This window comes from Gasterosteus aculeatus, chromosome 13 (genome assembly GCF_964276395.1).
Source record: "Gasterosteus aculeatus chromosome 13, fGasAcu3.hap1.1, whole genome shotgun sequence".
Taxonomy (NCBI): Eukaryota; Metazoa; Chordata; class Actinopteri; order Perciformes; family Gasterosteidae; genus Gasterosteus; species Gasterosteus aculeatus.
In genome coordinates this window covers 8,060,592-8,085,934 of record NC_135701.1, presented here as the reverse complement: position 1 = coordinate 8,085,934, position 25,343 = coordinate 8,060,592, and the positions used below count along the sequence as shown (strand labels likewise).

At 44.8% G+C, this 25,343-nt stretch overlaps 1 protein-coding gene across 4 annotated transcripts in view; it reads right to left on the bottom strand.

Annotated features, from left to right (window-relative positions):
• The window catches only part of pde4d (phosphodiesterase 4D, cAMP-specific), a 132,134-nt gene that overhangs the window by 39,482 nt on the left and 67,309 nt on the right, over window positions 1-25,343 (bottom strand). Inside the window, exon 1 of one of the 4 annotated variants that reach the window (XM_040194911.2) lies at window positions 2,775-3,724. The exons of the other annotated variants lie outside the window; for them this stretch is intronic. Coding sequence (XP_040050845.1) covers window positions 2,775-2,863 — 89 coding nt within the window. The 5' untranslated portion in view covers window positions 2,864-3,724. Of the gene's footprint in view, window positions 1-2,774; window positions 3,725-25,343 lie in introns of those variants that run through there. 4 annotated transcript variants of the gene reach the window in all.

The following is a 25,343-nucleotide window of genomic DNA, read 5'->3' as shown; positions in this document are numbered from 1 at the left end:
TACGAGAATTGTACTATTATTGTCAAATAACTTGCTACAATATATAGAATATCACTTGTTACAACAACGTTGCTCAGCCAGACGATCAGCCAAAATAAGTAGAATGATAAAAATACAATGATTTTAAAGACAAGCTAGTGGTGGGAGATAAAAAGTGTGAAGAGGAGAGTAGTGTCAGGAGCACCCTTAATGCGGCTGAGTACTTCAGCACAAGCCTGCATGTGAGAAGTGGCTCTGCACACACACACACACGCACACACACACACACGCACACACAACTGGTGGTCCTGCGTGATGATTTTGTCTCCTCAAAACCGACAGCGGGAGTCTGCTTTGTCCCATTATATAACTTGAGGTGATAAAAAGTGATCTAAAGTCCTTTTAGGATCAATAACCATGTGCAGTGGGAGAATACCTGTAAGGAAATTAAATAACAACGCATTGTGTCTCGTCATCTTTCAAAATCGGGAGTGAGAAATGATGTAATTTAATACCTAAATTAAACCATTCATTATCCAGCTGTTATACACACCCTCCAAAACCTACGAGTGGGAGGCAATGCATCAATTTCTTTTAAATTAAAAAAAGATATAGCCTCGTCCCTCTTTTCCCCCTTTGTGTCCGGGGCGCTGGACTCCCTTCATTGAATTACTACACACACACACACACACACACAGACGGTCTCTTTCTGGTTGGCGTTTAAAGCCGTTGGTTCTGGGTTTATCGGTTAAGATGCTGAAGGCGACACCCTGCACATTCACACACGGGGGATCCAAACAGCCAACGATGACATCACTTATGAGTCACTGCTTTAGAGCTTGCGTATGCGGCCTGGAATGGATGTGTTCAATAAAAGATGCTGACCGTAACAGTGACTCCAGAATGCGGCATGGCTTAGGGGGAGGGAGAGAGAGTGCATTCGACCCTATTAGTCCTCCGGCGAGAGATGCACGTAAATAAATAAATAGACCACAACAAATACATCTGCTTTTTAAGAAATGAATCAGATTTGCGTTTATCAGACTCAGCGCCCGGATCTGTATCTGTGCAATCATGAGACGTTCTATTCACTGAGCATCTATTCTCTCAATGCAACTCTGACTGTGCAACACGGGTCTTGCACAGAAAAGAAGGGCAGCGCTCCATTATCAGGGTACAATGAATAATACAGATCCTCCTGGAAGCTGCAGGCGCGCACACACTACGAGGATGCATAGAGGGGGGAAAAGAAGAAATCCCTGCCTGGGGTTTTAAATGGAGTCTGACAGGCCTGTCTACCATTCTCAGACACTAATGCCCAGCTCTGACAACCATGACAGCCCTGAACTGTCGCTGCCACGCTGTCACAAGGTCTACTACATGCATCCAATTTTGCGACACAATGTAATCTGGCAGACTGTGAACTACATTTCTCTCAAATTTATAATAGTCCTTCTTTCACACGTTTGATTGTGCGTTTACTACCATTCGCTTATGGAAATTTCAACCCTAGCGACAGGAGAGTGAATGCAGCGTGGGGAAGACGTACGTATTTATTGATTGAAACAGCAATCAATGCCTCGTCTGAACTTTCCACTATATGTTCACCTGCACCTGCAACTGAGTGTGTGTCCGTAGAGCTTGACTGTGTGTGAAAACCCTGCCAGTGTTTGTGTGTGTGGAGGAAATATAGGAACAAGGGTATTTAGCCCGTCTTTATGTTGGCAATATGTTCATTGATTACCTTCATTTGTCATTGTATCCTGATTGAAAGGCCAGTCACAGTACGAGAGGAAGTCAGCGTAAAAACCTATTAAATTGAACTTTCGGCGCACATTTCATCGCCAATATGAGCAGCTGCATCAGTTGATGACAACAACTTGTGCCACGTGTTGTGGATCGCTTCCGACCTATAGTGCTCGTCTGTCCACATCCTCACGCGCATCATCCGCTGGTGTAAAAGGAAAGAAACAACGGAGGAAAGGCTGGAATACGGCGTGCATTTCTGCGCCTGGCTGTGAAACGAAGCCCAGAGAATAAACAGAGACGGTTCACAACGGAAAAGAACACAAGAAATGTTGTTATGTCTGCGCGGTTGAGTGGAGCCAGTGTGTGCAAGTGTACTGACACACCAGGGAAGAATAATGCCAAATAAAAACTGTTTGAAATGATGTTGACAGACAGCAATGAAACAACCTAGTGCTAATAAAAAAAGGATGGCAAAGCTTCTCTACAGACGGTACAGGGTCTCCATTGCAGAGACGGTTTAACAGAGTTTTAACTGCACAAACAGATCAAACTGCCGGAAAAAGTTTTGAGCACTGTTCATATCCCAACAGTCCACTAAGATGACATCACCGTCCCTCCCAGTTCATAAAGTAGCAGTGAGACAATTGTCCACGTGAGATACCCGGCCTTAAAATGACTAATCAAAACAAGGCCGCAACGATACGTCAGCTTTTCTAGCTCTTCAAAAAACTCGTCTACCATCTCAACATTGTGTAATTGCCGTTTCTGACAAGCCGTCGACCTGATCGACCTCGGAATTTAGTGTGGGAGAAAATGACAGGAAACTGCCTATTTAACAATAAATTCCCCTGAAGGCGGGCGGGCGAGCTCAGTTGGGACAAAAACCACAAGAGGCCGGGTTAGGACAGCCTGTAGCCATAGCACAAAAATAACACACTCGCCCACAAACAAACACACACTCCTGGAAAATAGGAAAGCAACACACACACACACAAAGTTACAACTTCACACGTATCGTTGAACCGTCCCCACTTGCACTAACTCACCATATCCAGGAGTGCCTTCTGTAGGGGTAATGGCTGATGGGCATCATGATCCTGTCAGTGGGGACACCTGGGCATTTACCAGGCTTCATACCTGGTGACCTGTTCACCTTCGCCCCCTTTTGGCTATCTGGTTGTCTGTATCTACAGACACGTGCCCCACAGTGTCCACAGGCCGCAGCACACTGCGGAGCGTCCCATGCTGCGGCCCACCGCTGTGACGCCCCCCTGCGCGCGCGGGGCCGCGCTCCTCGCGACGAGCCCTCGACGACCTGCGACCTCCGACCTCACTGCTTTTGTCTTAGTGCGTCGGCTTTTATCCAACAAGGCAACATTCAAAAAAAAAAAAAAAGTTAAACTACATGGCGGCGTGAAATCCACTGAGTTCTTAAAAAGAGAAATGAAAAAGTGAAAGAAAATCCAATAAAAGTAACCATTAAAAAAGAGACGAGGAAACAAAGTGGGCGCAGCTCAGAGCGGCTGAGTCCGTCCTCGGGAGCGCGCAGGCGGCCGCCCGGCACCTCCAGCTCTGCTCTCCGCCCGCGCCTCTCTCGCTCTTTTTCCGTGGGATTCTTCCGGCGAAGCTTCGGAAATTACAGTCCCACATCCACATGGCGGACCGGTTCAGGGACTCATTCCTCCGGAGAACGCGTCTCTCCCTGACAGCCGGCGGCGGGGCTGAAGGGGCTGAAGGGGGCAGCGCGAGTCACACCGGCGGGACAGAGCATGTCGCACGCGCTCACACGCGGCTCTCATCCCCTTCGGCTTTGCCCCCTTTTGTCTCTCGCACTTTGCGTCTCGCGCTCTGTTCTGCCCTTTTTCACAACCACCCAAGAAGGGAAGAGGGAGGACATGTGGAGAGAGAGAGAGAGAGAGAGACAGAGAGAGTAAAAAAAGAAAAAGAAGACAGCGAAGTGTCTCTCCTCTTCTCTGTGTCTCCCTCCCTCCCCCTCAGTAAGTGGGATGTCCTGACCCCGCGTGAGAGGTGTGCTCTGGCTCCTTCAGTATCCAGTCTGCTAAACCTATTGATCCTCTTACCAAATGCGGCTTCCACTTCATTGGGGGGGGGGGGGGTCAAGTCTGCACATGTCCAATTTGCATGCACGCAAGAGCGCACATATTCACAGAAGTAATTCCCCTCATTTCCTCCCCTTAATTCAGTCTTCCGCTCTGCCGTTGTTTTCTATAGTAATGTGCCGCTGCCCCTATAATGGCCGTCGTTATAACAACGAGCCCTGTTGTTGCGCTGTCAGTTTTGTTTTGTTTTGTTTTTGCTACCCTAAGCAAACCCTGTGCGTCCGTCTGCGTGCAGGCCAGCGAGCCACACACATGCAGTGTTACTTTTCTCTGCACTAGGGTGTGTGTGTGTGTGTGTGACCTACAGTTTGCGTTGTGTAGCGCTCGCTGTGAAAGCATGCAGGGAGCCTATCCAGGCAAGTTTCTTTCAAAAAACCCGTTCTACAGGACATATGGCTCGGCCTTGTTGTTGGTGTTTGCCTTCCTCGGCTCTTACGCCGGCATTCTCGGGCTCCATGTTTTAGCCTTTTAGGTCTGTTAGGAAGACAACAAGGTGAATCGAAGCCAACCCCCATGTCATCACATTCAATGTTATTGCGAGTGCGTGTCCGGTCAAACAACAGTCTGTATTTGCATGCACGTGTGTGAAGGGATTGGCACATTTGTGTGCGTGTGTGATGTTGGCGAGGAAGTTATGAGTCGAGGCAGAGGTTAGCACACTGTGTGTGTCTTGCATTAAGGACCATAGCTGTGGCTAAGCTCCAGTTGCTGTGGTCTGAAAAACAGGATCCAGCACTGCTTCTTACACACATCCTGCCCAACACGCACGTCAGCAGCCTCTCAACTCCTGCCAAAAGTCAAACCACCGCACAGCCTCTCTAAGCCTGCACCTTCAACCTCAACAGCCAATCTGGAGAAGGGCGGGGTGGGGCTGCATGTTGAGGAATCTGCTTGCAGGGAAATCCAGACCCAAACGCCGTTCTCTGGTGCTCGATTGGATGGCTGGGCAACAAATAGCCGCTCGAGAGCACTGAAGCACCTGCTTCACATTATGTACGCATACAGAAAAATATCCACTCTCCATCTGTCTCGCAGAATTATTCTTAAAACCATTGCAGACAATTTGCGTCCTAATGGAAACCGGGGGCCAGCACTCTGCCGGTAGAACATACACTGTACACTATACCCCCTGTGCGAATGCGCGAGCATATACTGTGTGGCGTTACATAATCTCGGTCCCCGCTCCGGGGCCTGTTGGCCCCCTGCTCCACTCACAGCGATGAGCTGTCACGACTCATCCTGAAGAATGCAAGAGAGAGGCGAAAAAATAGAGAGCGCGAAGGCAGAATTAAATAAATACACAGAGCAGGAGCGGGGGAGACAGCGAAAGGCAAAAACACAGCTCGAGAGACAAAAGTGTGTGGGGGAGTGGGGGGGAGGGGGGTTTGCTGGCATATTCTAGCATATTTGAAACAAGGAGGACGGCGGTACGGCTTATCTCATCAATTTTCTAGACAGAGGTGAAAGTGCGGCGGCGACAGAACAGAAGGTGAGATTGATGACGGGTAAATTAAATATGAAATGCAGCCATGCTGCAGAGACGTGGAAACAACGATGTGCGGCTGACACGTCCCAACACAATGACGTATCATTGCCATAAACAGTGTCGTTGAACACGCGTGTCCCCCTCGTCAGCAGAACGATACATCTTTCTGCATAAAAAAGATCATATTTGAATCAGCAGGCCTTTTGCACCACACTAGCTGTCGTGCATCGCTCTCGGGAACCGGGCATCAGGGGGGGGGTGGGGTGGGGGGGAGGCCGGATTACACAGCGGAACAAGTACATATCGATTTCACGTGTACTGACATTTAGCAAAGTACTTTTCTCATTGAGTTGCAGATCGATGTCCAAAGAACACCGGCTGGTGCGACTGCATGGGCCGACTGCTTTAGCTCCAAGTGTTCAGCAAAAGAGAGCAGACATGATGCAACTCTGCAGGTGGTGAAACCCGAAGGTGAGCTTAGGAAAACTCCAATCAACATGTGAACTGCATTTCCCATATACACTTGAGCACGTAAAGGAATTGACACGTAGCCAAACGGCAGTTCAATGCCACAGTCAGCGCTGAACGAACGAAAACGAAGATTAAACCACACGAGGGCTGCTAAAAAAAAAAAAAACCTTCTGTTAATGTAAAAATCCCACATACTTTACATTCAAATAGGAAAGCCAGCGTCTCTGACGGAGTGAACGGGGCTGGAATGCACGCGTGGGTCCCCTGAGGGAGGCCAGCTGCCCATCACTCGGTGTGTCGCTGTGGAGATGCCGAAGGCTCGGTCCTCCTCCTTGCCATTCAGACGTGGTTATGCGGTGGCATTTGAGCAAAGGTTAACTCATTCCATCTTCAAATCAAATATTTGTAATTAGATTGCCACATTTAATCGCTACACAGAGACTTCAAGGGCCATTTGTAGAATGCGAAGAATGTTTAAGTGGACCAAAAATTGCTCGGTTGTGGAGTGGGCAATGTTTTTTCACTCTTTGATTTGAAGGCGGTTCAAAAGACCAAAAGGAAAGGACTTAAATCATCAGAAAGGACTTAAGGATTTCAACAAGGCAGCTGCTTCAAACACACACGCATAGAAAAAATATAGAATAGATTCACACAAAACAAAACATATAGAAACAGAGTTCACAGGGACAATGAACTCTCAACTGAAAAATAAAACGGAGGCATGTGGGTTTTTTGTCAGAAACGACTGTACAAGGGCAGCTTTATACTTTTGTTTTAAATGTATGCAAATACACCGGCACATGCCCACGAATTGGTGAGATAACTTCCGCAGTGGTAAAATTGCTACAAGAAAATCAAGTATTTAAAGCATTCAGAAGCTTAACGTAGGAATATCAATAGGCGTTAGATATTCTAAACTGGGCTCGATAGTCCAGTTTGTTTCTGACATCTAATAATCCAATCATAATTCGTCAAAAACACAATGATGTAAATCTGACAATATGCTATAAATGCATTTTTTTTATGTTCTTCAAAACATAAAACATATTGACTTAACTGAATGTCAGCGGATGATGATCAGGCAGTAAAACATTATTTCACATTGACATGGGTAACGTTTGTGTGTGTGCCGAACTGCCAGAGAATCGATCAGTGGTACATTGCATCACTCACGCTGTCATTTGTTACAGGAAACCTGCCAATGCGCAACATACTAACAAGGTAAAGAGGCGTCCCTTTATACTTCATTACTGCAACCTATCAGGTGCCTTAGAGGCGAGATTTATACTTCAGAATAGTCACACAACATAAAACTAGACGTTGTGTATACGTGTAGTTTAATTCATGTGTAATTATGTCCTTGTTATATATCACAACAACATACTTTCAGTGTAAAAGCTGAACCCCTGATCGGGAGAAAAAAAACAACCTGCCAGCTAAAATATATAGGGATTCATAGCCGGCTGTGGTATTTGCCTGTTGACGTCACAGTGGCGTGTCCACACAAGAGAATAAAGAGCAGAGAAGCCACAGAAACTGCCAGTCAAAAAACCTAATTAGTCACACCAATACAAAAACATATTTATATTCAGATTAATTATCAGTCTAATTAGCTACTTATTGTAGCCAACGCATTGGTAATTTGTCTTACATTAAATGCCACCTCTCTATTTATTTCTAACCACATGATGCTGGTTGGCTTTTCCAATGCACCTGCTCTCAGTAAAGCACTAATTATATGTTAATTAATTAGTCGCAGGATGTTTTTCAGGTTTAGGTATTTTTAACGTGACATCACAAACCCCATTCTGTATGTGTGTTCAAGTGATAAAGATTAAGCTGCCACATTTCTCTGATTTCCAGACAGGCCTCGGCGTTGCATACTGGTAAACTCTAATGGAACAGAACCCGCTTTAATGGTATCGATTGAACCTGTGCATTTTGTCTTATGACAAGTAATAAAGACTTCTGTGAATTGGACCATTCAAATGAAAAAAAGGTCTCACAGGCAAATAATGTCCAGGCACCAAGGGTTGAATCCTCATTAGCAAGAAGCGGAAAAACTGGAATTGGAAAGCTGCCGTGGTGGCCAGTAGTTTCCTAATATCAAACCTTCCAAAATATAATAAAATGCAAATTAACCAATATTTGAATGCCATGTGTTAAACAAATAAAAATAAAACCTTCTTCTCAGACTGTGTAGATCTATAGTTTTACCACCTTAGTGTCTGTATCCATCCCATCCAATACTTTCTGCACCATTACCAGCCATGGTGTCAGCGCTGTTGCTCAACCCCTCCAAAAATAGACTTTTCCTGCATTGCACCAACGTTGTGTCACTGTTGCAGCCGAGCTCGGCTGGCTCCCCCCGCACTAGCTGACTGGCCAGAGCCTCGATCACGGCACTGGATGGATTGTGTCTCTATCTGGCCGTGATTAGTGATCCCTCTGGGGGACGACATGACCCAATGATGACCTCCGGTGATACGCTAATTACTGTACCCACAGGGAGGGGGGGTGAGGGGGGCAGGGGGTGAACGGTTGCGATGAATGAATGACGAAGAATCTAGCTTGGATCCCGTTCAATGCAGTTTGTTTTTAGGCCGCGTATCGAGGTTTATTTAGTTTTGGTGCTGATGTAATCACGCGTGTTCGCACTGGCATCTACAACAAGTCTATCAGAGCGGAACAAAAACGAAGCAAATCCCATCCGTCCACTAAAATACGTGATGAAGGAACATCAGCATGTATAACGTTAAACATGATCAGGTTAGTATGTTCAAATGCTAACATATGGTAATTTAAACAAAACACGATACTCAACTGAGGCTTATAGAAAAGTCATTAGCAGATATTTGGTCGGCACTAGATGAAAAGTGAGAAGATATCCAAAGTGATTACAATTCACCCTGAGGGGGACATGAGTACTAAATTATGTACCATCAAAGACGATATTCATTCAAGCTACTGGGATCAAACTAAAAACTCTTTGAATGAACGAGATGTGTTACTGACTACGTGGGGAAAAAATGTGTAGTGGTAAATCATGGAAAGTTTTTCTCTAGCTGCCCTAAATCCATTAAAGGGCATAATTTATGAAGGATTTAGGATTGTGGGGGACTTGTTTGATATTAAACTGTTAAAGTAATGGCGGGCTGTAAAGAGGAGGCTTTCAGGCTGTAAAGTAATTGTATTCTGGAAATGGCTCGGTCTGTGAAATAATGACTTTGGAGGAAAACTCATTTTTGACATATTCATGGTTTATATGCCCTGTGATAAAAAACAACAACAACAAAACTAAACAAAAGAATGTCATCTGATGGATTATGAGGCCTTATAATCTAGATCATAAATATGTGGAAGAGTGGCAGTTTGAATTAATTTAATATTACTCAAGTGACAAGGTAACCAATATGAGGGCAGTTAAAAAGAATTGCAACCACTAGGGTGCACTGTTATTAAGATGTTATAGTTCCGAGTAGTGAATGAATGGTGGATAAATAGGGAAATATAGATGTGTTTCATCTCAATTACATGACTTACAAGGTTTTATGACACCCGCTGCCATTGAAGTTTTCTTTCAGTTCTTCCTCATAAACTTCTATTGCGTGGATTAATAAATACAATACTACATGTACATAATTCACTGACATTGTTAGTGCAATTGATCTGCCAAATGAATGAAATGGGAAACTATGGTGCTGCTGAACTGGAAAAATAAATAATCGCGTTCACTCCCACATTATGGGAAAGTATTTCATGACTGCGTTTTGAAAATCGTCTTTTCAACGTTTAATCCCAAATAAATTGAGATATTAAATGACATTTGTGATCACTTCATTACCTGATTCCGGTTCCGCTTGCAGTGATCACTTCTTTTTTCTAAAGAAAACGCCTACATCTCTCTTAAGGGGATGAAGGAGCAGGGGATGGTACTTTGAAATAATGAATTGTTGAATATTTAAGGTAATGATGAAAGGCTCAAACTATACATCCGAGCCGGAAGGTTAACCAACGGCAGTTTGTGGCAACAAAAGTTACTAATTAACTAAATTAAACATTACTTACAAAACAGACCACCGGGTGAAAGTTTAATTATGGTTGGATTTCCCTTTTCTGTTGATATTCACAATACTGTTTTCCCCCACGATGTATTACTCCCATAATATCGCGGCGATGTTGTGTGGCATTCTGTGTTGGCTCCTGCACTGGATGTGACAAGGAAAGCTGGGCAGCACACTGAGATTGCCTTACCACCCTTGTCTGCCATCATGCCTCCCATGACATTTAAAAGTCAAACTCCCCCCCTCCCTCCCTTCCCCACACACACACTTTGGTCCACCGCTTACCGTCACCAAATGAAACCTGTCAGCCCACTAGAAAGCCCATGCAGGAGGGCGTTGGCTGCAATTCAGAGCGGGCCGAGAAGGAATTCCAAAAGTACCAGAGAAAACAATGCAGGTTTTTTACTTAATATAGTTTACTGTTTAATATACACTCATCTCTGAAAGAATGAGAGACAGAGAGAGAGATAGAAAGTGAGGGTTGACATGAGAAGCGATCTGTGTAACACTTGTTACAAATGTGTGAAATCTGTGTGAGGCTGGTGCAGGTTCAGGTTGGCAAGATTACGACAATTACGGCATCCTCCGCTGAACTGAGAGCAATTCCCTCACACTGAGTTGAAACGAAGGCTGGGACACAATGAAGGAGCTCGCTCTGGATGGAGCTGACACTCTGAGCCTCTTGTTGACAATATGCAAACTACTGTGTGAGTTGTATGCGCTTGCATGTGTGCACGAGCATATCGACTTGCCTCTCTGTGTGCATCTGTTAGATGTTTTTGGCAATTAACTGCAACTTGAAATGTTGATAAGACAAGATCGAAGCCCCTTCTGCTCAAACAGAAACCATCCATCCTATCTGTAGGAAACAGTACCAGAAATTTGACCTGTGGGGAAACTTACACGGTGGGGAAGAGCAATGAGCAAAGAGCCCCCCCCCCTCCCTCGCTGGCAGGTATTCAGCCCCCTGAATAAACTGCCGAGGATTATTCCACCCTCGGATATGTTATATAAAGCTCCCCGATGCTCCGTGCTCTCTAGGAAATTCTTTTATGATGAAGTGGTTTAGGCACTCTCACAACCTGAACATTTTTACCATGAGAGACGGGGTCTTAACTGTACATGAAAACAAAAGAGCGTTCCGGTATTGGGAGGATTTTTGTTACTTTACACTCAAAGACTTTACAGTAATTTTTAGTTTAAAAACATGAAAACTGCTTTTAAATGCAGTCAATACCTTTACACAGACACCAAGAGAAAATAAAGAAGAGGAGTGTTTTCATCGGAATCTGGATTTTTCAGGACAATATGAGGAGTAGACACACTGTCTCATGCAGTGTGGCACTCGCTTGCCTTGGTCCTGACTTGGTCTGGTCTTGGTTGTGACCTGGTCTCAACAGTCTGGTCTTGGTCCTGACTTGGTCTCGACACAGTCTGGTCTTGAGCGTAACTTGGTCTCAACACAGTCAACACATGACCCTACACAGCGTCTCCTACTGTGAAGGGTGTGAAGAAACACTGAGCTTCCTGAAAGATCAATAAGGTATGATCACACTGTTGTCATTAAAGGTAAATGGGTGTGCCATGCTGACACCGGCTTCCTCTGACCCACGGCACAGCCATGTTCTGTCGGTCACCTATTTAAACCGAGCCTGGTCTGGTGCAGGAACATCCAATCAGCCACGGTGTAAAAAGGGAGAATTGATCTTCAGTGAGGCGTCAGTGCTAACCGCCACTGTGCTGCACAATTCTTCAAAAATATTACAGATTTAAATTAATTCTCTGCCCCCGTCCCTCCGCTCCGTCTCTCTTTCTTTATAAGAGAAGTATTAACTCTCTGAAGCATAAACTGAATTATCTGAAAAGTGACTGGTATAAACAGAGTGCTCATAAAAATAAATCTTGTTTTCTTCAACTGTGACTCCAGCTGTGCCACGGGAGGGTATGCCGCAGAGATGAGTGAGTGGGGGTGGATGGAGAGAACACGGCTGTACTTCACGGAAGGAAAGAACTGACGGAAACAGAGGGAGACGAAAATGAAAATGAGAGAACAAACGGAATACTGATTGATTAGTCCCCGAAAGTTGCAACAGTTTGCACATACATATACAAAACCAAAAAAGTGGGATAAGAGGGATGAGGAGAGGAAGAGGGAGGGAGAAAGGCCAATAGTGTGAGAACAGCATGGTTACATAACAGGGAGAGGCAACATGGGAGCTACCAAAGGGGAGCTCCTGGGCTTCTGCAAGTAGCAGAATGACGCATTGCCCTAACACACACGCACACACACACACGCACACACCACTCTCAATGCAGCAAACGGTACGTATTCACATCGATGGGCTCCAAAAAAGAGAAGCCAATCCCACATATTTGTCCTAATCCAGCCAACGGCAGCAGAAGTGAAGATTCCAAACATTGCAATTGTGCCTAACAGCGCATGAGTAGAGATGCAACACGTACGATTCATTTAATCCATAAACGTTTCAAGGGCCATGAGCCACAGAGGCACAGGAGAGGAACAAAAAAATAAAGAAAATAACTCAACTTGAAATGAGGAGGAAGCGTAGATCTGCTTTCTCTTTGGCACAAGGTCCTAAACAGATGGCGTTTCCTTACCAAACCAGAATAGTGGCTTTTAAGGAACTTTTTGAATATTTATATGTTGAAAAATTTGATTAGCATCTAAGAAATAAAATGACACCAAGCTTACCATCAACCTTCTGATTACACTCTCCCGTTAATGTCCACACATTAAAGAAAAAGAGATTTTTAAAAATGAATGTTTTTTTAAAGATTCTGTTTGTGGGGCTCCGTATTTCGCTAACACAAGATGCTGAGGTCTCATTATTATAAGTGTTGCTGAATGTTTCTGCTTTTCATCAGAAAGGCATCAGAACTTAATGTAATGGTACATTTGTATTCCCCACTTAAGAAAAGAGTGCTAAACCGATGCTAATCGCCAAATCTTTTCCAACACTATCAGTCTTTCTGTCTTTTCTCGAGCTCCCATCAAAACGTAAAACATGTCTCTCTGCTCAATCTGCTTCGGTGGCTATTTGTACCGCGAGGCCTGCACGCACACACACACACACACACACACACACACACACACACACACACACGCTGCACAACAACCCTGGGCTGACGCGCGATCGATTGATGAGCTTCGAAAAAAGCAACCTGCATTCCTCCCATCTGGGAAAGTAGAAGCAGGTTGCCGCGGAGCACTTTGCACTAAAACACAGGAAATCAATATCCTGCAAGTTAATGAGATAGACCCCCCCCCTAACCTCAACATCCGATTAGATAAACAGATTAGCAGCCAAACACAACACCACCATTAGGTGAAAGCAGCGCGGGCCCATACTGCTCATGCCAGGCCCATTATGCAGACAGGCAACCTAATAGTCCATCGTAAAAATAAGATGAGGTATTATTATGTAGCCGGTGGTGCTGCAAGTTTTTATTATTATTATATATTTATATATATACACCTTTGTGTCCACACAACACAACACAACTGTTGTGTTGTGTTGTTCTGACGGTGTATTAATATGACTGGGTTGGAGGTTTTAAGGCCGCTGAATAGATTTACTATTTATGCCACCAAAACAACAAAGAAACGGCAAGGGTTACGTTACCTTTCAAGCCATCTCACTTTCAGATTAAATCTCTGCTGTGTTGTTACTTACCTAGAAAGAGAAAAGAGATGGGAGGGTGGGAGAGAAGGTGGGAGAGAGAGAGAGACAGACAGAAGTTATCGGGACAATCTATTGACTGCAGTGTAATTTGTGCTTAAACAAGCATCGGGCCATATTGTATATAACTTCTGAAACCCTTTCTCCCCGCGCTGTTTAGTGGACAGGTCCCCCCTCACCCCCCACTCAACCCTCCACACACACACACACACAAATATGTGAATAGCTGGGAGTGTATATCAATATACTGCAGTGGTGAGAAAACTGCTCTCTCTTTATCTCACTCTCTCCACAGCGCAGTGCAAGACTATCGATCGGAGTCACGCCTCCGCCTCCAGCCATGCGCTTCACCCTTTTTTAAACTAAAGGCAGAATCACCATGCTAGTTCATAACAATGTCACAAATGGCGCCCGGGAAGCAGAGAAGAGAAGAATATGGCAAATATGGCAAATACGACCGCGGCGACGCCCGGATTACATCAGATGTGAAAAAGCTGAAGGGGCCCACGTGCTTTTTGAGCGCACCACGCGTACAGAGACGGGAAGGAGCTGGTGGGACAACAAGTCCCAGCAGGCTTTGCATGTTGCTAAGGATGCAGAGGATACACGCAGGACATCTGCTCACATCACACTCCACTTATCCTCACCACGTCCCTGTGCAGGCACAAGAAGCTAAAAGATGGATGGAGAGATAGTTGGGCAAATTGTGATGTAAGATAAAAATGATTATAGTTACAAATCAATATTGAATTTTACAAAACAGAACACAACAATATGGTCCATTGCAAAGGTTTGCATGAATTGTTCCACTAGTGTGGTAACACAAAGTAAAAGTGCAGCACACAAGGTCACATTGCATCCTTCGACGTGCATCAACTGACATACCAGAAAATGTATTACTTTACAATAAATAGCATTAAATAAAACAAAGAATGAATCATTTTCTTACAGCTCTATCTACATTATGTCATGTGAAACTCAATATTGTTTAGTCTACTTGGATCAAAACCGACTTTGACTCCCACTTTTCATCCATTAACTCTGCATCCAGCCCCATCGCCTACCCGTCAGGGTTCCCTGCATCTTTTTTTTCTCGGTTCTCTCTTGGTCAGACGGTTTGACCAGCTGCCTGAATTCATTGTTGCAGGCAGACCGACCGAGGTGAATGGGTGGAGTGACAATCGAAAAAGGCAGGTTCAAAGAGAGTGCAGCTCGGATGCATATTATCTAGTTACCTTTTACGAACCCGCAGATTAAGACAAACAGCAATACAGATAGAGAAGAAAAGCCCGGCTCAGGGATGTGATTATACGCAGTGTCTTATACCAGAGATCAGATGAAATGTGATAATCCTTTATTAGCCCCACGGTGGGGAAATCGGCAGGATTACAACGGCAGAGTAGATGGTGCAAACGAACCAACAAGAAACATAAGTGAAAAAAAGGTTATAAACAGTACAATAAAACAAAAAATCACACAGTAAAGGTATAATAAATATGTTTTTTTTTAAATCAAATCATAAGTATATCATAGCTGCTGAATTGTGTTTGGGGCACATGTTTATGATTCCCACAGTGCCTCCATTTATCCAGTTAGAAGAAGATGACATCATCATCCACCCTAAAGTGGGCAAAATGAGGTTGATTCAGCCAGGGGCCTGAGATGGACATGGACCAGCCTCTCCATGGTCTCATTAGCTCGTCTTCAGCTCCTCCTGCTTTCCTGACCTAAATGCTCCCCTTCTCAAGGAAGGAATTCTCCCGATAGGGCATTACTGGAAAAACGCCCAACACGGTTGAGTGGATACCGCCTTTCGAGCCGCCTCAGCCTCCTCGAACCATCTTTCGGCTCAGCGAGTGACGGCTGTCTGTCTGTGAAGGACAGGTTTGCACACAGGCAGGAGGTGCATCAGGTTCTGATCACATCTTCCCAGGGGACGCTTCATTGGTGTTGGCATAAAATACATACAGCATTCAGTAGTCTCGGATGTAGCCTGTAACATGTGGGGTAAATGTGGGCGGAGTGGAGGACGGAGGGGCATGACTTAAGACAGCAGAGGTGAGAAGGAAGGCATTTGGGTGGTGCACCCGCAGCCTGCTTGTCATGGAGTGGATGACGTCACAGGCGTCACATCAGGGTTAAGAGAGGCGGGAATATACGCAGCTATTTGCATTAAAAATACAGAATTCCCCTATTGGGTAGAAATGAATATTGTATTACACGGTTTAGTTATCAAATACTAGAATGAACATAGTTATTGAATAAGCAGTAGTAGACTTTAACATAAACTGCCTCCAACATAAACGCTGCAATCTGTCCCAACCAAGCATAGCTGCAAGTGTGCATAGTTTGGATCTTATTTCATTTTTGTGTAGTTTTCGTAAGTTTTTAAACTGAAAAATAAAAAAAACGCACACTCATTGCAAACCAACCTCTTGCTAATATGCTATAAATGAATGTGCATAATTGGCTGCGTTGAGAGAATAAGTCAAATATTAAGTTTACAGATACCAGCCAAGATGAAGCCAAAATGGGACCTATCGAAGAAGCTCCACGAGCCGTGAAGTTGTGAACTACGGGGCCTCGCACCGACCGTGAGATCCTGCCGCCGTTTCACGTCTCCTTCGTGCACAGAGACAGAAGGAAGACGGTGACTAAAGCTCATTCTGCTCCGAAACCTTTGAGTCTACGGCCAGAGGACGTCTCCCTTCGGTTAGCTGATTCTAATGAGGCCCGTTTCCGTGGTGACTAGACTCTCAGCTGGGGATTCATGGCCTCACATAGTCATCACCTCCAAAGCGTCTGGTCCTAGATTCAATGACGGCACCTTGTGATCGGGAACAGCTGTCGGAAACAGGTGTGCTCTTCTCGTTACGGTCACAGCAAGATAATGACGGCTTTTTTACATTACATTACAGGTCATTTAGCAGACGCTTTTATCCAAAGCGACTTACATTACACTTTAAACCCATGGCTTTTTCACATTTTTGCCTGGGGAGCAATTAGGGGTTAGGTGTCTTGCTCAGGGACACTTCGACGTGGAACATGGGGCAGCCTGGAATCGAACCAACAACCTTGTGCTTCCCAGCACACCTTCTCTAACCCCTGCGCCACGACGACGGCTTTTAATCACTGGTCCCGAAGAGCAGTGTGCAAATGTGTGTGTCCATGTGTGTACATGCGTGTGCCTGTGCATAGGTTGTCATGTCTGCATTTTCCCTCTCGTCATTAGGGATGCGTGTGCATGAGATTCGCATGTTGGCATGCCTTGGTAACTGTATTTGTGTGTGTTTGTGAGTGTGTGTGTGTGTGCGTGATCAGATGCCTAATGAGAGACAGAAACCAACAGGGAAATCGGGCGCATGTTCCGGCACCCTCTCCCTCGTAAACACTCAAGTGTTTTATGGACAATTCCACAATGAATGCACCAAAGACAGCAGTGACGCAAAGACTTCTCGAGCCGCACCCCGCTTTACCGCAAAGTAAAAAAAAAACAAAAAAACATGGGTCTTTGTTGTCCAGCTTTGCCGGATTAGAGCCCTCTTATCGTGTCTTCTCCCTCTCTTTACTATGAGGCATCGGAGGAGGCAAAAATGGAAAACGGATGACGTGAAGAAAAGAAAAACGTCAGGAAGGGGAAGGAACGGATGAGCCGTCACCTCTAAGCAGGGCTTGCTTAAGACCTTAAGCTTCACAACAAACAGAGATACCAGACCGAAGCTTTAACTAATCATAGTGGCTCATTCCCCATGACTCCATCTGCAATTGGGAACCCACCAATAGCTGCTTTCCCAGCGCTGGCGGGCAATTGCGGATGCTTCCACGCCTGCTGGCTTGTGCACATACGAGCGATAGATAACGCACAGGCAGAAGGATGTCAAAATGAGGTGAATGTATAGGGAGCGCGCGCTGACGTCAGTCTTTCACATTACATTATTCATTGTCACCACCGAGTGGCCAAACAAACCCGCAGGTGGCCGCTATGAATGGGACCAGCTGCAACACAAGGACGACAACAATTGTATATCCTGGAGCCAAAACGCAAAGGCTATTCATTATTAAATCATTATTAATAGATGATGATCTGAGTGATGCACCAGGCAGTCCTTTTCCACCAGTACATCCAAACCAGGACGTAATGTTCCACTAAACAAAACCTGAAGGAACACAGATGTGCAGCCCATCTGTATTGGTCGTAGTGATGGACATCATATGGACTTGAAGTCCTGTTTTTTGGGCCGGGGGAAAATATGCAGCAATATATAAAAGTTAACAAGTCCAAAAGATCTAATTTGCTATAACCAATTGCTTTTACCCATCGTGTTGATGTCTGTAATATATCAACATCAAATTATATACTTCATGCAGTTCTTCATTATTAGAGAGCAAACTGTAATGAAGAGATCTCAATTATCAATATACAGAGGATGCCGTTGAAGGCCTGCTGGGGATTTGGGCTCCATTATGTTCAGAAATGACTTGTTTGGTCCCGTAGTTCTGTATGTTGTTATAATGTTGTTTGTTGTCGTAGTGTCAACTGACGTCCGTGGCACGCAATGGGTTTTCTCCCAGGGGACAATATGCTGATAATCATGAGATTACTCCCACAGCTTGTTACAGCATTTCCCATCCCCATGAATAATGAAGACCTCCTCTCCTCACGGGGCATCGGGCTCTGAACGCCAACGTTATAAACGAGGTCGCTAATGAAATTCAGGAGTCGTCTGGAAGATAAAAGATTAAATAAGCTCTGTTTGAGATTTCATGGATCACAGTTACAGTTCACTGATTTGGGCCACTGTCAGTTTCTATTATGAAATTGAGAATTCTTTCCTAATATCGCTATTACAGAACCTGCACCTCTTACATCAACGTTACACCGCCAAAGGTGGAAGGCGTTTTGCTGCATCACACCCAGATACGCTGGCCAGCAACTTAAGAACATGGTCTATGCAGTTCAATTTGCTGATGCAAGCTAAACTATACCGTCTGATCTGTGGGCGATCGCCATCAGTCGCTGCCTCAGATACAGATACATGGATATGCATGAATTGTTTATGTCTCGGTTTACTGTGAAGTAGGTTATATGACATATCAACGTAACATCTGAATGATGTTTTCTCATTTAAACATATCCTCATTGAACAGCATGTACTTTATTTTGCTCTGATGAAGAAATATAAGAACCATTTTAATTTAAAACAGATTACTACTATTGAAGAGATTGGGCTTCGATACACCTTGGACCCTCTTCTAACAGTGGAAGAAAAAACATTAGCTGCCTTTCACAGTGAGTGCAGTGCTGATAATGGATACTTGGGTTGGCCGCCGTCCAAAAACACAGACTCCCAATTCCCCGGATGCACGTCACAAGCTTCATCCAGCGGAGGAAGTTAAGTCTGAACAAAGAAGGCAATGCAGACTGAGGCCGATGACGCAAAAGACACGGATCCCATTTTCATTTGTTTCCTTCTCTCCTTATTTTTCTCACACACACACACACACAGACCGGACACACACAGACACACACGGACATGCAGGAGCTTAATCAAGGTGCATTCAATTGTAAAACCCGCTCCTCATTTACCTCTTGTAATCCATATTAGCATACGGGAAGATGTCAGTGCAGCACTCCTGCTCCTCTCTGCTAACCTGGCTGACGATGGAGCCCAGGTGAACCCGATTATACTGGCAGCAGGGCAGAGAACAAACTGAGCTATGTTGTAAATAACAAACTAATTTACCAAAGCGATGCACTCCACGTCCACAGAGAGTCAGCCCTAATATTTAGGCCAAAGAACCGTGGAAACGATAGCGTTATCAACACCACACAAGGAAGAGGGAATACCCAGCGATGCAGGAACGTCATCTCTCCAAAAGTGATCAGAGAGCAGAAAGCTGTTTGAACTCAAAGCCTCCCAACATAGTCGGTCACACAACGCTGCTCATGTGCCGTTTTTAAGACGCCGCTGGGGGGCTTCTTGTTGCAACACAAGGAAGGTAACTGCAGCATGTCTTAGTCACCCCTCTTTGCCTTTACCCCCCTTCTCCAATCGGCCTCTGGACTGTCATCTGTCCGATAAGCGCAAATGACACAAGAAAAAACAATCTACAACAAACATGTTGCCCACTTTCTCGGAAACCAATGAGTCTAACTTCCTCAAACTAGCAGATATGTTTGAAACATACATACATAGATACATACATGTACCGTATCGTGTGTGTCAAAGGCAGGCTGCTAACCGGGGAGAAGAGACCAGGTCATTCAGAGTTCACAATATGCGAATCCGTCTCTCACCTCTCCCTCAACTCGTGGCAGTGTTCAAATACTAGAGAGTCTATATTTAGAGCAGAAAAGACATTTTTTCCTTGTGAAAATAGCATTGTCGGATTAACTCACTGCGGCAGCATTGAGGAGACAATGTCAATGGAAAGACTTATTATAGTAACATCATCTCTTTGACAGGTAGGTATCGATATCTTTTAATGTCTTCACATTAATATGTGGTGACTGCCTGGTGGAGAAGCACATGGTAAAAAAAGATTAGAGAACATAAAACACAAATCATTTTTTCTCTCTCACACGGTTAGATAAGAAGACGAGCACCACTTTGCAGTCTACATATGAAGATACAGACAGCTGTTTATACTTAGCACGCAAGCACAAGACTGAAGACAGTACAACTACCCACCTATTACAGGTCAAAGTCCCCAGCGGCTGCAGGGTCGTGTTTAAAACCACAGTTTGATTGGGAGAGAAAGCAATGCTGCTCACATTGACAGTCTACACTGGGCCAGACAAAGCCGGGCCTGGTTGGTGCACTGCTGTGAACATCTGGAGGTTGTCTTAACATACCAGGTTGATAGAAGCTTAGAACCAAAAGCGGGACTGCATTGCTGCTCCAATACACGGGGGAAGGAACGCATACAAAAGAAAGGGGCATGACCCCATCATCAAAGCTTTTGATGATTAGGCCAGATGTGGAGGTTTTAAACGGTTTCCTGGCGCACTGATGTAGCGGCGACTGCTTCCGCTACTGAATGAGACTGTACAGTTGTACAGTTTACTTCCAGAGCTATATATGTTCTCCGGAATTAGTTTGATCCTTTTTCCCGCCTGAAGATGAAGACTGAGCTGATGATCCAAAGCGTCCGGGTCAGATTTTGATCTGCGTTAACGCACAGCAACGCGCTGGACACCCTAATTGCACTGGCCATTTGAACAACTGTAATCTGTAATCCTCTCGGCATTCACCACTTCAAAGTGCTTGTTGCCGCGGCAATCTCAACCTACCACACAGCGCTGCAACAAATTACAGTCAACGCCTGCATAATCCCACGGAACTAAACCAAAGCAAGACTATTGAATAACTATAACAATAATTCTGTTTAATGTGTGAAAAATTGTTTCTTAAATAAGCTGGTGAACATATTGAAAGAAGAAAGCATATATATATATATATATATATATATATATATATATATATATATATATAAATATAGACATATACAAATGCATATTGGTATGTGGGTCTGTGTACATTCACGTGTGCGTGCTTGTGTTCGTACGTGATCTCAGGGGGGTGATGTAACTGTTTTCCTGTGTGTTTCCTCTTTACACTATGTGTGGGCATTACTGTAGTGCATGTTGCCAAGCTACTGAGCCTTTGGGACCGAAGAGCAGACATTGTTCAGTTTGCTGCAAAAACTCACAGGCTCACAAGAGATGAAAAGAGCAGAAAAGGACAAAAACAATATCGGTCAACCTTATTCATCTAAAAAAGGACAACACTGTGTCATTATCTAGGTACGATGATGCGCAGCTTCAAAAGAGCAATAACCTTAAAGTGATTAAACCTATTTGGACGGCGTCTTGCAGAAGGGACAGCTGTAGAATCTGGTTTTTACAGTTGAGGGTAAATATTTGTCATTGGTTTTGTAAGAAGCATCCCGGAGATCATGTCCTGAACCCAGACCATATCTTTTTACTTTACTGTGGCGTGACGTGCTCGCTGGCCAAGAACACCCATTGAAAGCCACGACGGGAGGGCTGATCCCTTTCAAGTACCTGCACTAATCTTTCCACTCCAGATCAATATCAAGAGACTATGAAAGCATCCAAAAAGACCATGTTAATGCAGCCAAACACAGCGCGCACACACACACGCACACACATTAGCCGGCGTTGAAACACACTCACAATTATTGCTATGAATAGAAATCGTCAGACGTGTCGAGACAACCATTAGAAATGATCAATACAGAATGACTTCATTAGTTGCAGTCTTAATAAAGTGGTATGGAAGTGGGGCGTAACTGGCGTTTTTACGCCAGAGCACCCTTCATTGCTGGCCTGGTTGTTAAACAGCCAATATACTGCAATCCTGATTTGTATATCCTTAAAAAGGATATCCTTATATGCGCTCAACCTTTCCTCCGCCTCCGTGACACCTGTAGATTTCACGCTCAGCCCTCCAGACCATCTGCTCGCTCAGAGATGAAACCGCGAATCGAGCATCTGGCCCCCAACGGCCAAGTGGCTCGTTATAGCAAGTATGTGGTGATGAATTGATTCAGAAAGCCACAGTGTAGTATGTTCCACTAACAATTTACCCAAAAGGTTATTATGGTTTCCATTCAATCACACCATAAATATACTAAAATGCAGTTCTGATGCAGGACGTGTGGCCCGGGCCTCCCAACCTGTTGGCCGTTTGCTGCAGAATGGGACTTCTTTCTTGATGTTGTCATGATAATTCATATGTTGCAGCATCCCAGAACTGTCAGGGATGTGGGTGGAGGCAGGACTCAAACGCAGACTTCACGGAAAACAAAAGACTTTAATAGTCACAAGATCCAAAATCAAAAGGCCAAGGGGCAAAAACACACAGGAACAAGGAAGGAAGTGAAGTTACCCGGGGACACGAGTGGTAGAAAACTACAAAATAAAACAGGAAGTGAACCACACCGTGACAAGAACAGGAGTGCAAAACAATAGCAAACTAAAAATAATAGTAAATAACAAAAAATTAAGAGAGATCGTATAGGGAATAAAAAAATCGTGGTATTTTGAAGGTGACTTGAAACTAGTGAATGAGACCATAAATTCTTGTTTGTTGGGGTTACATTAGAGCGGGTTTGGTGCAGACTTCTGTAGAATATGATTGTTTTTGCAACCACTGGAGTTGCCCCCTACTGGCCATTATTAAGACAGCAACAAGAATAAGACACATTAAATCATGCAATGAAGTCCTAAAAATACCAATGCCATTTTAATATAGTATAATATAGCACAGTGCAGCAGTAAAATAGGTTACGGTAAAGTTCTGTCGATTCGGTTCTTGGGGCTCCTTCAGTTATAGCGAGGAATACAGCTGTACTGCACGTGCACTACTACAGACACACACCGAGCCGTGCACATGTGAGTATTTACCTTCCATCTCCCTCATCCTCAGCCTCCTGAGGACCATGAGAAACTAGGTGCAGACCGATTACCTCACACACTGTTAATTACTTGTCATTTAATACCGCGCGCCGAGGCCCTGACTCGATGCAATCAGACGAGACGGCCCCAGTGGTCGGACGGGCAGCAGAATAGTTATCAGGGTCGGCATTGAGACAAACAAGATTGCTAAAAAAAAAAAAAAAGCGTGTGCGTATTATTTACACGGCCTGTGTTGGCTAAAACGTACGCACACAAATGTGAGCACATAAAGATGAAAAACAGCCTCATAAAGAACAGGATATTGGAGGCAGCTGTGAAAAATGATCAAGGGACGACATCAATAACCGGACGGCTCACTTAACACAGGAGGCAGCTGCATCTTAATTGGACATGCAACTCATTAGAACCGCCGGGGTCGGACGCTGTGTGTCTGTTCCAAGGCCCCCGCTCGGTCAGAGGAGCCAAAGGTGGATGCAAAAAGCTGTGTGAGTCGCAAAAGTGGGGGAGACCGACACCTCCCCCCCACCGCTCGGTGGTCTCCTGTCGCAGTTTGACAGGTGAGCCACGCTGCGGCTGCTTAAAAGTTCATCTATTCTTCCACATTTTGCTCTAACGCCACGTGACAGGAAAAAAGGAGCCAGGTCAACGTGCTCTGCAGCACACGGGAGTCGCGTGTGTCACAGGGGTCTGTGGTCCTTTGAGCTGCTCCCGCCTCATCCGATCGCTGCGTGGATGACATGATGCAGCACGCCGCGTCGTTACATATCTGGCTTAAGACGGGCAAAACCCAGAGTGAAGTCAAGTGAATTGAAAAGGACGAAACAGGGCTGGGGAGGTCGCTCGGTGAGGGAAGATGAACCGACCTCAGAGGAGCGAGCCTTGAATGGAAGATGCAGCATGCAGACCGGAATGGTGTTGGTTGGGTGATAGCCGGAGCAGAATAAGAGTAAGAGAGCGATGGAGAAAAGCAGCTATCTCTGAAAAACACATCATGAAAAAAAAAGTATTCTAATTTGTTCTGCTTTCTTAAAAATAGAACCCACTCAATTATGAATGTGGCGACGTTTCTCCGTGAAACTACTGTGAAATTGTGGGATTAATACAAAATAAGGAACACAGATTATGAACCAAATTCTATACTCCCTTCGCTCCACAGTATACACTGAACGTTTACCTCTTTTTACCCAAAGTGCAGACAAATAATCGTAATGAGTGGAGAGGGTTACACTTTCAATTATTCTTTAATGAACCGAGTCTGCATACTATTATGAAGACCAACCAATGGATTTAACACAGCCATGCGCCATTAATGGCACTCACCTCGGGCTAATAAGGCTCTCACAGGAAAATTTATAATGGAAGCTTTCCGCCACATCCAACACTCATTTTGAGTTGCGATTTAATTATTTTTGTCTCTATGCGATTAGCTAAATCTTCACCGAGGCGTGAATGGAGAGGGAAACGCATGTGGCCGGCCAGTGCCGCTCAACCTCCATAGCGGCCAAAGAAATGCACGCAAAGAGTACGTGGCCATCTGCAACTCATGGCCATTAAAAACATCCCCTCACGAACGGCGGCCCTCTTCTCAGGCTTTGCTGCTGCAGCTGCGTTTATCAGAGCTGCCTCCTAATCAGTAACCGCAGTCTGCTGTAGCAATCAAGTCAAAGTTCTGCTGCGGAAATCAGCAGGAATCAATCACAGAGGAAGATAATGAGGAGAAAGCCGAGGAGAGGCAGATGAGGAAGTGTGCAATTGACCTCTAGAACCTGGTCAGGTATGAGGGGAAATGAGTGTGTTCGGAGTTTTCTGCCTGTATGTGCCTTTAGTGGAATATTGTCAAAGACCGTGTACATTCAAACAACACATGAATGGGCGACATGTTGGAGCGAGCACTGACAGAATGTCATTTTCTTGAATGAAAAGCGTATCAGCATATCAAAAGGCCTTTGATGAAGCCCTGCAGCTGCGGCCTCTTCAACTCAAGATCCATTATGGTTATCATTTAATCAAATCTGGTGGAGCAGTAACCACTAACACACCTTCCTGGGTCCGGACCTGTTGGATGCAAATGATGATCAATATGCACATAACCCCTTTATTTTTAGTTTCCTGAAGACTCGATCTGAGCAGATCCGAATGTTGCATGGATACAAAGACCTTCAGCAAAACGGCCATCTTTGGGGGTTTTTGACCGCTAATCGATGCGAGCCCGACAACTTCCGGCATTGAACGATCACGATGTGAAGCAAATAATAAGGCTGAGCTAAAGAAAAAGGCCAGAGAGACTCACATAAGCTTGGACATTCAAAGAAATCCACTCGCAACACA